Consider the following 14,878-nt stretch of genomic DNA (forward strand, 5'->3'; position numbering starts at 1 on the left):
TTTCAAAGAAAAGAAGGAAGAAGGATCGGTTGAGTTTTTATCCTTATGTATTAAGGTTTAAATAAATTTATTTTTCTTGGACATAAAGCTGATCAGATTTAATTAGAGATGAAGCATTTCTTAAAATTAAAAGAGAAGATTTTGTGTCAATAATTTCTTTATTTTAAATGTTGATTTATCTCCTTTGTTTCTTGGAGAAAATGTAGAACTCGGCCTATTTATTACCCCACATGTTGGGGGTGTACCGTCAGTGCTTTTTGTCAAGTGGTTTTTTGCTCCCTATTTTTGCATTTGTGTTAGGTACTTCATTGGAGAATAAAATTTGTTTTAGGTAAAATTGTTTGGGTGAATAATTGTAACATTGGAGGTGTTTTGTGTAAACGTATATTGAACTTTTTTTTTTTTAATACGAATTTGAATTTTTTTGTTGAATATAATCATTCACTTAACAAAATTAAGTAGAGTAAAATTGGTGAATTTAGATTGCGTTAACAAATCACATGTGTTATTAAATTATCTTGTTTCAAACATGTGAAACATTGCATTAGACATCTAATAAAATGTAAAATTTTTAAAAATAATATTTTAAATTAAAATTTACAATTGTAATTAAATGAGATTTAATCAATATTTATAAATATCTATATAAAATATACATGGACTTGATAATTAGATGGATTAATTTAGTTTTGAGTAGAATTTATTCAAGTTATCATTCGAGTTTAAGGCTCAGTTCTGTCATCATAAATTCGTATAGTTTTGAAATTTGATCTCTTTAAATCTTTTTAAACTATTTAAATTGAGATATTTCAAGCTCGAATCACCACGAATTTTAGTTTTGAATCGATTTAGATTTAAGTTATTGTCGATTAAATTAGATTGATTCCCGGATTAAAATGGATGCATTACGAAGGAAAACACTTTGTTTAGTCTCCTAACCCACACGTGGTAGGCAACGAACCATTACAACAAAGACAATTAATAACACCACAAAACATAAACCATAACCCGAGAGTGAGTTGGTAACTGAGTCAAAATCTTCCAAATCTCTGGGCCTCTCCAAAGGGAATCCTCTCTTCTCTAGAAACCACCGTCGAGCCATGGCTCTAATCACCCGAACCACTGCCAATCGCCTCCCTCACCTCCTCTCCCTACAGCGTGCCCTCGCTATTCACACCACCGTCCCTTCTCTCTCCTCTTCTGCCACCCCAACCACATACGCCCGGCCTTCTCCGCCGTCCACCTCCGGCACTCCCTCCAGTCTCTCTAAGCCTGCTGAGTACGTGATCTCCAAGGTCGATGACCTCTTGAACTGGGCCCGTCGTGGGTCCATCTGGCCCATGACTTTCGGCCTCGCTTGCTGCGCCGTCGAAATGATGCACACCGGTGCTTCTCGCTACGACTTCGATCGCTTTGGTGTCATTTTTAGGCCTAGCCCTCGCCAATCCGATTGCATGATTGTTGCTGGCACTCTCACCAACAAAATGGCCCCTGCTCTTCGCAAGTATTATCTCATCTCATTCTTAGGGTTTCATTTTAAAAAAGTTAATTTATGATCCTTTATTTTGATCTGTATGTTAGATTTGGGATTTCATGAGAATGTGAACTGTTGCAGTCCCAACCTTTTCTTAGCTCGTTGGGTTACAGGCGTAATCGCAAAATTCAATTCGTGAACGCTCTATTTGATTTGTGTTAAGGATATATTTACAATTTAATTTGTGACTGAATTGCTTTGATTTTTGGAAGATATTTTTTTCTTTGAAATTGGTGGATTGTTTTTGGGAATATGATACATAAATTAAAAATGAACTGAAAAGCTACTTGAGGCTGTTTCTTCTTTAACATGATACATAAATCGAGAAGGTTATGTATATTTTTTCTATTACTCTATTCAACTTATGAGTTTCTTTCTGATTATCGGGAGAATTGTTGAAGAGTTAGTAACGTAAAAAACTATGATTGCATCATTTTGTATCTGTAATCTTTTAAGCCCTTAGCTCGGTTGACCAAACATAGATCTTAATGGTGTAAAACCTGAAGCTCAAGCTTGAATGGTCCTGGATAAGTTCGTGTGGTCTAACTGGGGCTTGATGTTTTAGGAAGAAGATTCATAGTTATTACAAACATATTAGTACACATTGATTTTTTATTTTTATTTTTAACTTTTATTTTATGGTGTTTCTGGACTTGTGGAGAACTACCCAAACCCAGAATGAGCTAGCTTATTTGGCATGCAATTTTGTCTCATGACAGCCTTAGCCTAAACGTCTGATGGTGAATTCAGAGTGGGATGTCCGTGAAAAGTTTTCTTGTTTTAATGATATTTTGACAAATATGATTTATTCCCTTTGTTGTGCTGAACAAATCCAACCTATTAAGTTTTCACCCCTGATGGTATCCCATTCTCTGCTTTGAATATTAAGATTCTTGTTAGCATTCCCCAAATTTTGTTGCTTGGTAGTGTATGTTACAAATTCTTCATTTTGAAGTTTGTTACTCTAGGCTCGAGGGATTCTCTACGAATTATGTGAATGACTTGGCAAAGAATCAACACTGTGTCTCCATTTCTGCTTCTTCTTCCTGCCTGTCTTCATATTTCCTGTTTGTTTTCCAGTCTTCGGTTATGCTCTGCTTTGGTAATTTAGTTTATGGTTTGTAATATTTGTAGGGTTTACGACCAAATGCCAGAGCCTAGGTGGGTGATTTCAATGGGAAGTTGTGCAAATGGTGGTGGGTACTACCACTACTCATACTCAGTTGTAAGAGGTTGCGATAGAATCGTCCCTGTTGACATCTATGTTCCTGGTTGTCCACCCACTGCGGAGGCGTTATTGTACGGAGTTCTTCAATTGCAGAAAAAGATCAACAGGCGCAAGGATTTCCTCCATTGGTGGTCCAAGTAAGAAAATTTGCAAGTTATTTCAGGGCTATTTGCACTGCATTTTGCAGTGTTGAGTAACAAATAAATAAAATCAAACTTTCTGGTGAAATGCCATGTAGGTGGAGATTGTTAAGAAAAGCTTTTGATTATAAAAGTTCATGGGGTTTCTATTACTTTGCATGGTGACTGTACTTCCTGTATCATTTGGAACTTACAGTTTTTGTTTCGGATTTAAATGGGTATGAAATATGAATAATTTCATTGTTTTGTTGTGGTATTTATCTGGATTTGATGGTTTTTGCATTCATGCAAGTGTTTATCTTCTTATTTTGTGGAAGACGAATTTGGTCAAAAAAGTTCTATTGATAATTGGTTAACTCAATTTTATTGGTTTAGTCAATTATGATGTTAAATTGGTCAATTATTGATTATTAGAATTCATTATTGAATCGGCCTATCGATGTTAAATTGATTTGATTAGATAAATTGTTTTAGGTCGGCAGTACCAAAAATTTAACCTTGCAAAAAAGGCCTTTTATACCCTAATAACAACCATTTTATTCCAAAAGTGAATTTTGATTCTAGGACAACTAATGATGCTTTCATATGTAGTTTCCCAAATAAGAGAAAATCCCTTCTATCAACAATTCTCTGCATTCAAAACCGATGGCAATCCAAACTCAAAGTTTAGTTACTGATGACATGGATCTTCTTTTAGATCCTCACCAAGAATGTCTTCATACGAAATAGGAACTCTAATCCTGTCATGAATAGCTTTTCATGTTCCTTCGGTACTGAACTGTTCCTCCCGAGTTTGTGGAAGCAGTTGAGAATCTTCCAAAACACTTACCGAGGTTCCATTAGTCAGATTGCAAGCAGTTTCTCGGGACGAGTTCTCTTTGTTCTGTGCTAGTGCCCGTCCGACATTTTCCTGCTTGAATTGCTTCTGCAAAATTATAAATACCACAACTCACATATTCGATGTTACAATTCGAAGAACGAAACTAATTACTAGCTTTGGTTACTCATAACATGAAACAAGAACCAAGGCCTGGAAATCTAAACCCAAGTTCAATGGCTACTATATCAAAAACAAGAGTTGCTTGAATCATACTTACATTTCAACATAAAGGAGCATGTCATATGCAATTAGATTAGTCATTAGGTAGCCAAACTATAAGAAACATCAGGCTTTAACCGCTAACGGTTTACCTTTGGATATAAACCAGACAATTATTTAGACATCTGATTGCTGGATGAATCAGAAAGCTCTCATGCATACACATGTGTATATATATATTCATAAGCTAATGAAAAGGCAAGCTAATCAAAAGGCTTACTTTAAGTGCCTATTAATACGCACCTCGAAGTCTTTGGTTTTTTTCATTATTTCGCGATAAGCAGCGGGTTGTCGCACTTTTAGGATATTCCATAATATGCCACCACCTGTCCGAAAACGTTTTCCATCGGCAGTCATCTGACCTCCACAAGATTGAATTGCACCCACCTGGGAACTTTGTATTTCATCATACCATCCCAGAAGGAAAATTGCAATAGGAAAAATGAAGGAAAGAAAGTATCAAACCGAGCATGGAATAGAACAGTAAGATATATTGAGATTATCATAACATATAACAAAAACCATAATTTGCAACAGAGGTAAAAAGGGCATAAGGAAGAAGAAACAAGTCTTGAATTTCCACTTATTCCTTTATATACATCAAGCAATGGTAGCCAAGGTGAGGGACTTCAACACAACAATCTTATGAGCCATGGCCATGATGAAAATTGTTTTCCACACCGGACACCAAATCAAGGAATCTCCAAAACTATGTCACATAATACTTGGGTATATGTATCCGACATGTGTATGGTTAGATTTTCCTGTACTCAAAGGTCATATCACATACGTCGGGCACATATAGAAAAATGAGAAGTCCGAGCAACATAGCTCCAAAATCAAAAGAAAAGCTCAATGTTTTAACCATTATCAGTTGCAAATGGGATACTAATGATAAATATAAACCCATCATTTGTACATTATAAACACAGATAATTGAGTAAAAAATATACCTCCACGACAAGATCACTCAATGCAGAAACCCCCAAGCACCCCACAGCGTTGTACACCATGTATGACTTCTTTTCTTTTAATCGTCTACAAGTGTCTAACACAAACCTGCAAAACCCACATTTATCAATTTATAAACAAATTAACTATGTTTTGATGGAAGAAAAATTTTTCATAGAGAATTACTGGTTTATATCCGAAGGTTTATGTCCAGAACCACCCTTTTTTCTCTTATTCTTCCTCTTATTTGCTCGGCGCTTTTTATTTTTACTTTGGGGCACCTGATTTTCACCATTAACAGCAGCAGAGCCGCTTTTTTCCCGGTCATTTCCCGAGTTACAACATTCCACGAGCTCTCCTTCTTCAACGTCAACCATCTCTACATCTTCTCCATATCCTAAATCTTCGTCTTCGTAAATCGCTTCCAATATGCTCTCTCCTTTCTCCATCAAGAATTTCAAAACCAAAACAATCCCAAAAAATTTAAATTTTATGGCCCTTAAATGGACAATGGAGATGTTTGCCGGCCGAGCTTTCGGTGAACGTGCGAACGTTTTTGAGTGTATATTAGTGGGGATTTTTCGGTTTTGTATATGTAATGCAAAGGGAAGCCCAACTGAATAGTATGAGCCGATTGTCGGAGAGAAAGCCCATAAAAAAATTTAAATGGGCCTTCACCCAATTTTCTAAGCAACTCTCATCACAACCGCCAATTATATACGATTCCTAATCATCAATATCGACGCCCCAGATGCAAGCACACATTTTTATAAAAAAATTATAGATAATGTAGCTCTGGGCCCCTTACGTATCCTTTACTATATGATAATGTAAATATATCTATGTATAGCAGCTGCAAAAGGTTTGAAGAATCTGTTTCCTTTTTATGGTTCTCTATAATTTGGCCAAATCATGACATCTCTTGTGGTTGGTGCGATTCTTCTCTTGTTGTCGTTGACCGGAATTGTCTCAGCCGGTAGAGATGTAACCGGAGACATACTCCGGTTACCTTCAGAAGCTAATAAGTTCTTCCATGGGGGCGACGATGATGAAGTTGAAGGCACGAGATGGGCAGTCTTGATTGCCGGATCTAATGGATATTGGAATTACAGGCATCAGGTCATAAATAGCCTAATTTGTCAAAAAAGTTACTTATTTTGGGGAATTTTATGATGAATTTATTGTTTTTTAATTCATAATGATTGATGGGTCGTATTAATTTTGAAGGACATATTTATCTATATATTTGTTTCAGGCTGATGTTTGTCATGCTTATCAACTGTTGAGAAATGGTGGCCTAAAAGAGGAAAATATCATTGTTTTTATGTATGATGATATTGCCTACAATGAAGAAAACCCTAGACCTGGAATCATCATTAACAATCCCATGGTGATGATGTTTATAAGGGTGTTCCAAAGGTTTATTCTTTTTTCATGGTTACTTGTAATCTTCTTTAAAAAGATTATAAATTGTATGCCTAATTGATGTTCTTATGCAGGATTACACTGGAGAAAATGTTACTGTTAACAACTTTTTTGCTGCTATCCTTGGAAACAAATCTGCTCTTACAGGGGGTAGTGGCAAAGTTGTTAATAGTGGCCCCAGTGATCATATCTTCATATATTACTCTGACCATGGAGGTCCTGGTGTACTTGGTTAGTTCTCATTAGCTTGGTCATTAACTTCATATCTATTACCTTGGATTCTTGTATGTCATTTCGGCTTGAAACTTAATATTGGTTTATAGAGTTGCTAATGAATAATGATGAATTGTGTGTTAATCCAGGCATGCCTACCTTACCTTATCTTTATGCTGATGATTTGATTGATGTTTTAAAGAAAAAACATGCTTCCGGGACCTATAAAAGCTTGGTAAATTTTTTTGTTCTAAATATCTGTCGGTTTCTAGATGTCTTGTTCATCACTATGTTGTAATTTTTAATTTCTTGTCTGCCTGTATGTAACTTTGTAGGTATTCTATCTTGAAGCTTGTGAGTCTGGAAGTATCTTTGAGGGTCTTCTTCCCGAGGGTTTGAACATCTATGCAACGACTGCGGCAAATGCAGTCGAGAGTAGCTGGGGAACCTATTGTCCTGGAGAGTATCCAAGTCCTCCCCCAGAGTATGAAACCTGCTTGGGAGACTTGTACAGTGTTGCTTGGATGGAGGACAGGTACATATAATTTTTCATCTACCCTTCGGATCATTGAATCTGTGAGGTTTTTGAAGTTGAAGCCTATTGCCTATATCTGTTTTCGATAGATTTAAGTTTGGCATCTTTAGTTTATTTCATGTCTCTAAGAATTTGGTAAACAAATACAAAAATCAGAGGCAAGGTAGGTGGATATATTCTGATTCTTTTGATATCATCTGGATTAAATTAGGATATATTTTAATCCTAAGGAATCAGTTTTTTTTCTTAATAGTTGAGTTACATCTCTCAGAATGTATTTTTAATGTTCTGTATCTTGTTGAGCAGCGACATACATAATCTGCGGAAGGAGACTTTGCACCAGCAATATGAACTTGTAAGGCTTTTTTAAACCTATGCTTTGCGACTTCAATGTCATCTTCCTATAGTAGTTATTTATTACTGCTATATAGATATAAATAAATATGAAACTATATACTGAAAATGAGTGGTCGGTCTAAGTTCCTTTGACACTGAATTGAAGTGCCAATGAGTCTATTCAGTATTATGCTAAAATCTAAATGGTTACCCGGTTGCGTTATATGGTGAAATTTCACTGTGCTGGTCTTTACAGGTAAAAAGGAGGACTATCAATGGCAATTCTGCATATGGCTCTCATGTTATGCAATTTGGTGATATAGGAATTAGCATGGACAATCTCTTCACATATTTGGGTACTAATCCTGCTAACGATAATTTCAAATCCGTCGATGAGAACTCTTTGTTGCCACCCACCAAAGCTGTTAATCAGCGCGATGCTGATCTTGTCCATTTCTGGGATAAGGTTTGTATCTTATATATCTTGCATCGGATATTACTGTGAATGAGTAAGATATGAACACTTTGTTCCGTACTTTGAAAGCTGAACTGCTAGTTTAGAGCTCATCCCACTCAAGTTATTTTTGAACCTATTGTGCAGTATCGCAAGGCACCTGATGGCTCAGTTAGGAAGGTTGAAGCTCAAAAGCAGGTTATGGAAGCCATGTCCCATAGAATGCATGTAGACAACAGTATACAACTCATTGGAAAGCTGTTATTCGGAGTCGAAAGAGGCCCTGAAGTTTTAAACACTGTTCGACCAACTGGTCAACCTCTTGTTGATGACTGGAAATGCCTTAAGAAAATGGTAATACCCTTGATTCTCAGTCCCTCTTCCTCATTTTCCTTTTTCTCATCATGCAACTTACGAAGATGCTCTGTCCATTGACACAGGTAAGAACCTTTGAGACGCACTGCGGATCACTGGCACAGTACGGGATGAAACACATGCGTTCCCTTGCAAACATCTGCAATGCTGGAATTGAGACAGAAAAGATGGGTGAGGTATCGGCACAAGCTTGTGTCAACATTCCTTCAGGACATTGGGGTTCTGTTGAGAAAGGGTTCAGTGCATAAAATGTAGCAGAATTGTCAACTGTTGAAGACCTTAACTTTGATGATGTTGTATTTCATAATGTGTTTTCCTAAGAGATATGTATATATATATAAAGTCTCTGCATTTTTATGATTATTCATGTGATTGCTTCTGCCCAAAATTGTTGGGTAGCCACACTGAACCAGACATGCTTAATTTAAATTAATGTGCTTCAGTTATGATTCAAATGAAATATTGCAAAGCCTAAAATGTAATCTTTTTGGTGTAACATCTTTCAATTACATTAAAATAAATTTATTTAAATCTCCGCAGGGCAACACTTTGACACTGCAGTTTTTTTTCCTCTCTTCAAGTTTTGAATCCGAAACTTTGCTTAAAGATATTGGAATTTTTATCACTTATTCTTTACGTTGCATAAAGGATAAAGGATATTGAGACTGTTTGTAACGGACATATGCTGGAGAAACTTAAAATTTAGGAAGTTGCTAAATAAAAATAAAAATAAAATTATATTCACATATTTGGATTTAATATTTTTTTAAAATTAAAATATGTTTCAAGTCCCTATATTTTTTGTACTTTTTGTATTTAGTCCTTTTTTTTTATTTTTAGGGATTTAATTCCTTTAGTTTTCATATTTAAAAAATAGATCCAATTGTTAATCTTGTTAAATTTTTTTTATTAAATTTAGGTCATTACAACATTTTTTCTGTTACATGGTTACCAATTGAGGATTTTTTTAATTTTAAAATATCAAACCAACAAATTTAATAAAATAATATTAATTATGTTAATAATTGGACCTGCATTTTTAAATTTAAAAAATTAAAAGACTAAATTTATTAAAATAAAACTAGAGTGGTTAAATTCTAAAATCTACAAAAGATATAGGGACTTGGTGAATATTTTACTTTTTTTTTGTTTTAGTACATATAAGGAAAAGTATTCAATTCCTCTAAGATTTAATAAAAAAAATATTTTTATATTTTAAAAATATTCATTCACTCTTTTAATGTTTAATGAAAATACACAATATGTTTAAGGTTTATTTATTAACTGAAATTTAAATTAAAAGATAAATATGTTCTGTATTAATTACTTATTTTTGTTTTAATATTATATTCAATAATTATTAATTAAAAATATAAAAATAGAATTATTTTAGCTTTTTTTAAAAGTATTATTAAATTAAATTATAAATTACATCATACTTTAATATAAGCTTATCTTAATATTTTTCCAAATAATACTAGAAATGAAACACGTTGAATGACATCAAACTGCATGAAGACCTTATTTTTACACTATTTTGTTGAAGATAATGGTCCAAAGTTTACGAAAATCAAACTGTCCGGTAATTACATTTGATTCTAATTAAATTTGAAGTTGAAGCTAATCATATTATTAAATGAAAAGTAATTTATTTTAACATTATATTTTTCCGTCCTTAAATTACGAAATCAAAATTTTATTTTAAAAAACATTAATAATTTTTTTATTCCACCACTCAACAAACCCCGGTACGAATAAAAATTTGAACTTGTGCTTAAAGAGAAGATCCCTCTATTTTCCAATCAAAGAGCATGGTGGTAACCCCCTTGGGTCATTGTCATCTTTAAGGACAAAAATAAAGAAAGAAACTGAGCTGAAAGTAGCCATTTTGGCATGTTTTTCATCTACCATTAGTAATAGGTTAATGAAGTGATTTGGAAGGTGACGGGTGGGTCTAAGCAAACACACTTAAAAACTTTCATCATTGGTTGGATATATAATATCAACATATGCATAATCCAGGCTGTGTGGGTTTTGTAATTGGCCTAAGTACAAATCATTCAATCAATTCCGTGGCTCATTATCAGGAATTTAAGCCCTTTTTCCTAAGGTTGGAAGTTAGTGACTCTTCATGTGAATGTGTCGAGAGTTGCTTGGGGTGGTTTTATAAGTTGAAATTGGGAGTCAGAAATTTTGAAGTTACGTCGTTTTTTAATACAAAAAGACAATATATTTACGCTAATTACTATTAACACCATATGATAATTAAATTTTTTTTAAACAAAGAAAGCTTTTTCAACCATATTGCATATAATTATTTTTATGTAATTTTAATATACAAGTGGTACAAAAACGATAAAACCAACTTAGATAAAGCATGGGTTTCAATTTTAAATCATGTAAACAAATGTTTATAAAATAATAATAAAAAGGGTTAATTGCACCAAACTATTATCAAGGGTTCGGGTAATATAAACCAAAGCACAAAATAAAAAATTTAATTATTTTTAGTAGGAAAGTAATTTCTCTCCAGATAAAGATTATAATTTCTAGAAAATAATATTTATTTTAAATAAATAAATTATCACTACTTTCTGACAGAATAACAATATCTCATAATTATATGAAGTGTTTTTAGGTCAATCGATCCACTTTATTTATAGAGGGAAATACAAGAATCCTGTTTAAACAAATCTTTGATAAGTAATATTATTTAAATAGAAAATATACTCTCTGGGGCTAACTGAGAGAGAGAGAGAGAGAGAGAAAGGAGGGTAGCACACCTTCATAATTTTACTAGGGCTGTCACCTCTCATGTTACATGACGGGTAAATTAGCCTCTCATGTATTAGATTTAATTATAGGTGCTTTCTGAAATTTTGATCCAACACTTTATAATTTAAACTAACTCAATATTTATTTTCTATTCTCAAATAAATAATAGTTAATCAATTAATTTAATTAATTAAAATAACTAAATTACTTTCTCAATTAAATAATTTTCTTAACCAAATTCTAATTCGGTAAAGTTATAACTATTTTACCGTAATAGAATCTATGAGGAAATATATTTAATTTTTTTATTCAACATATTCATGATGACTAATTAGCCTAATTTCATTTTCGAATTTTAATTATTTAATTATAATTAATTAAATAATAATTCAAAAAACTTTCAATTAATTCTCAAGTAATTTTTGTACTTAATGAGTAAACACATTCATTGTGAAATATATTTCTCTTACTTCATCGTTTCCATTCATTTCTATTCATTTGATTCTACATGTGATTCATTTATGGTTTTAATGAGCTAGCGGAAGTTTCAACTTTTTACCTATTAATTATGAACATACTTAGTCACGAAGCCATTCCACGACTGAGCTCTTCCTTATTATATACTATTACGAAAATTATTTAACAAGTACTCGTTCAATGACTTTGTCAGAAGTGTATTACTTTTATAGAATATCCTTAATTCTTTCGGGGATAAATCTATTTACATTACCTTTATCACTTCCTCCAACTTAGGCGTAAGAAAACTTCCTACAACATAAGTTTTGATACCTCCATAAGTTTCCTGTTGTTTTAAAGGTTCTTCCATACGTCCAGCCCAAAACACAAATCTCAATCCAACCCCCTCCAAAAAAGATGTTAACAATCTTATTCTAAGCATCACTAGCTTCAATTGATGTTGTAATCGAATGGATCTCAAATAGTAATAAGTTAGATTTTAAGCTTAACTCGAAACTTGTGGCATAAAATTCATCTCAAACTCAATCCAATATGTTAGTTTTCAATTACCAAATTTTCAATATAACAACTTTTAATAATGAAATTTACAATATTTTTCTAAACCATTTTGTGAAAATATTATTGGAATCTCATTAAATATTTTCGTGAACTTTAAATCTCAAAAATCACTTTTATTAAAATGATTTGATATTTATAAAATAATTTTGAGCTAAATTAAAATTAATTTAAAGTGATTCAAAGCATTGTTTCAACATTTTAGAAACACAGGGAATCCCCCAAGGCAATGGCATAGGATTGGCCCCCCTGAATTGAGTAGCTAAAGGAGGTTTTGAGAAAGGTGGGAGATTGATTTGCCCAAGGGATCGATCCCCTATGGCTAACAACTAGTTTTTCTACACTACTGCAAAACATGATTTTTGTACTTTGAACGATCATTTTTCATCCCTGATGGCTTTAGAAATCGAATTTTTGTTATAAATATATCTTAAAAACACTTCAAGAAGCAATAAACTCGTATCCATACAAGAAATCAAGAGAAAATTTAATAGAGCTTTCTTTTCTACATCTTTCTCTTGTACAAATTTTATGGAAAACTTTATTGTAAATCTTTGTCCAAATTTTATTCACTCTTCTTGATAGCTTATACTTCGTAAACACTTATGTCTTGATAGCTTATACTTCATAAACACTTACGTTAGAGAGGCATTTTTTATTACTCGCATTCACCTTTGAAAAATGGAGAGGTTTTTAGTTAAGCTTTTAGAAAATAGTAAAATACTAATTCATCCCTCTCTTAGAAAAATTTGATCCATTTCACAATATTATTATAAAAGTTTGAGCTCAAACCAAATTCGGACTATTTGAGTTTGACTCAATTAAGTTTATTTACATGACTTACATGCTCGAGCTTAAGTTGAAACTCATTTTATATACAATTTTTTTTATATTTAAATAACAAGCTTTAGGGTTTCAATTTTATATTTACATATTTTAAGAATAAAATAATAATTTAATATTAAAATATTATAAAATACTCAAAGTCGCTTAATAACATGAGCTTAGTTACATAATTTCGAGTTCAAACTCATGTTTATATCTAGACAAATTTTATTAGTGTTAGCTCAAAATTCTCATTTTTCAACTTTTTTTTGGCTTCTAATACTATTCAGAGATATCCAAATTCTCCATCTTCAACGGAATACAAAGAATTTTAAAGCAGACAACATCAAAAGCAGATAAATAAAAAAGGAAATTGCAATAATTAATAATAACAGCCAAAAGCAGGAAAAAGAAATCACCAATGTTATTTGAACCAGATCGAGAATCAGTCAGGATATCAGTTTAATTGAGGGATTAGATTAGTTGATCCATGTTGTTAGGATCGACACGATTAAGCAACGAACAAGAAAAATAGCGGAATAAATTGAGAAATTGAACACACAAATTTAATGTGAAAAAACCCCTCTAAAGAGGATAAAAAACTATGGGCAAAGATAATTTTACTATAATGGTCAAAGAACGAATAGTACAAAAGATGGAGATAAAGACTAAACCCCGAAAACCCGAAAACAAAGAACCATCAAAACGTAAACAAAAAATTCTCTAAATGTGTTATGAGTTATAATCTCTAATGGGTGTCTTTTTTCTAAGGTTGTAAAAGAGCCTATTTATAGGCTAAATTCATAGGTCAAATAATAATGAAATAATCTAAACAAATCAGTGTTTGATTGAAACAAGTAAACAGAGTTTAACTGAAAGATTATTTTTCAAATTTTGACTAAAAATAGGAGTTATATTTAACAAATCTCCACCTTGACTCATATTTCCACAATGCCATCTTTGCCAAAGCCCGCCACGAGCCTATCTTGACCTATGCAGGGAATTAACTGAGTCGAATTTGTGCTTAGAAACAGAAAGACTTCTAGCCTTCGACTTATACACTGTCAAATCCTAATTTTTCAAAACCTGCATCCAAAAGAGAACCTCTTCTCAACGAAACGGTTATACATTTTTCCCTCCTATGACCAAGTTGCCTCCGCTCCAACCGAGTTGACTTCAACTCCGTAACGGACGAGGGATGTCCGATTTCACCGGTCACTATAGAACCTTCTAGAATATAAAGATTGCCGGTTCTTTTACCTTTTAACAAAACGAGAGTTCCACGAGATACTTTAATGCCTCTTGAATCGATGTTAATTCTGCATCCTTTCAAGTCTAAAATACTCAAGGAGATGAGATTCTTTCGTAAATCAGGTAATACCTGACATCTGAAAGTGTCCTAATCGTCCCATCGTGCATCTTAATTTTAACAGTACCAATACCAATTACCTTACTAGATGAATCGTTTCCCATGTGCACAACTCCACATTCAACCAAACTATATGTAGATAACCATTCTCTATTGGGACACATGTGGAAAGAACATCCTGAATCTAGGACCCACTCGGACGTGAGCTTGGAGTTATCACTTATTGACACTAACAAGAAATCATCACCATTTTCATTGGCCAAATTAGCACCAGCTACATCTTCCTCGTTACTCTTAGCAGCTCTTTTATTTCACAGTTTATAGCAATCTACTTTGATGTGACCTAACTTTTTACAATAGTGACACCTTTTGTCTCATTTCTTTGATGCTACCAAAACGGAAGCTTGCCAATCTATCTTGCTATCCAAATGAAACTCATTTTCGAGTTTGTCTCTACTCAACAAATGACCCTTCACATCTTCAAACGAAAGTTTGTTTCTGCCATAAATCAGGGTCTCCCTGAAAGACTTGTATGAAGGAGGTACAAAGCACAATAATAGCATAGCTTGATCTTCATCATCAATATG

The 14,878-nt window shown here is 33.1% G+C and overlaps 3 protein-coding genes across 3 annotated transcripts; 2 read left to right on the forward strand and 1 right to left on the reverse strand.

Annotated features, from left to right (window-relative positions):
* The first annotated feature begins 830 nt into the window (after positions 1 to 830).
* Positions 831 to 3,158, forward strand: LOC107929950 (NADH dehydrogenase [ubiquinone] iron-sulfur protein 7, mitochondrial). Its single transcript, XM_016861501.2, has 2 exons — positions 831 to 1,504; positions 2,669 to 3,158. Exons 1-2 carry the CDS (start codon positions 1,101 to 1,103, stop codon positions 2,901 to 2,903), a joined length of 639 nt encoding a protein of 212 aa, XP_016716990.1. The 5' UTR covers positions 831 to 1,100; the 3' UTR covers positions 2,904 to 3,158.
* A 127-nt stretch (positions 3,159 to 3,285) lies between these two features.
* Positions 3,286 to 5,572, reverse strand: LOC107929949 (uncharacterized). The gene is made up of 4 exons (XM_016861500.2): positions 5,139 to 5,572; positions 4,955 to 5,060; positions 4,245 to 4,388; positions 3,286 to 3,827 (listed from the first exon to the last, which is right to left on the reverse strand). The coding sequence occupies exons 1-4, from the start codon at positions 5,399 to 5,401 to the stop codon at positions 3,660 to 3,662; spliced, it is 681 nt and encodes a 226-aa protein (XP_016716989.2). The 5' UTR covers positions 5,402 to 5,572; the 3' UTR covers positions 3,286 to 3,659.
* Positions 5,573 to 5,707: 135 nt separating this feature from the next.
* LOC107929955 (vacuolar-processing enzyme) lies at positions 5,708 to 8,750 on the forward strand. Its single transcript, XM_016861505.2, is given in 10 exon segments — positions 5,708 to 6,071; positions 6,208 to 6,337; positions 6,340 to 6,371; positions 6,452 to 6,608; positions 6,740 to 6,825; positions 6,926 to 7,125; positions 7,432 to 7,480; positions 7,718 to 7,927; positions 8,063 to 8,269; positions 8,356 to 8,750. Coding segments are annotated over 10 exon segments (1,461 nt in total). The 5' UTR covers positions 5,708 to 5,864; the 3' UTR covers positions 8,539 to 8,750.
* Positions 8,751 to 14,878: the final 6,128 nt, after the last annotated feature.

This window comes from Gossypium hirsutum, chromosome A07 (assembly GCF_007990345.1).
Source record: "Gossypium hirsutum isolate 1008001.06 chromosome A07, Gossypium_hirsutum_v2.1, whole genome shotgun sequence".
In the NCBI taxonomy this organism is placed as follows: domain Eukaryota; kingdom Viridiplantae; phylum Streptophyta; class Magnoliopsida; order Malvales; family Malvaceae; genus Gossypium; species Gossypium hirsutum.

Coding starts and splice junctions, on each gene's coding strand:
- LOC107929950 (XM_016861501.2), top strand. CDS start 1,101: ATGGCTCTAATCACCCGAACCACTGCCAATCGCCTCCCTCACCTCCTC. Junction 1,505..2,668: donor ATGGCCCCTGCTCTTCGCAA/GTATTATCTCAT, acceptor TAATATTTGTAG/GGTTTACGACCAAATGCCAG.
- LOC107929949 (XM_016861500.2), bottom strand. CDS start 5,401: ATGGAGAAAGGAGAGAGCATATTGGAAGCGATTTACGAAGACGAAGAT. Junction 5,061..5,138: donor AAACCTTCGGATATAAACCA/GTAATTCTCTAT, acceptor TGGGTTTTGCAG/GTTTGTGTTAGACACTTGTA. Junction 3,828..4,244: donor AAAAAACCAAAGACTTCGAG/GTGCGTATTAAT, acceptor ATAATTTTGCAG/AAGCAATTCAAGCAGGAAAA.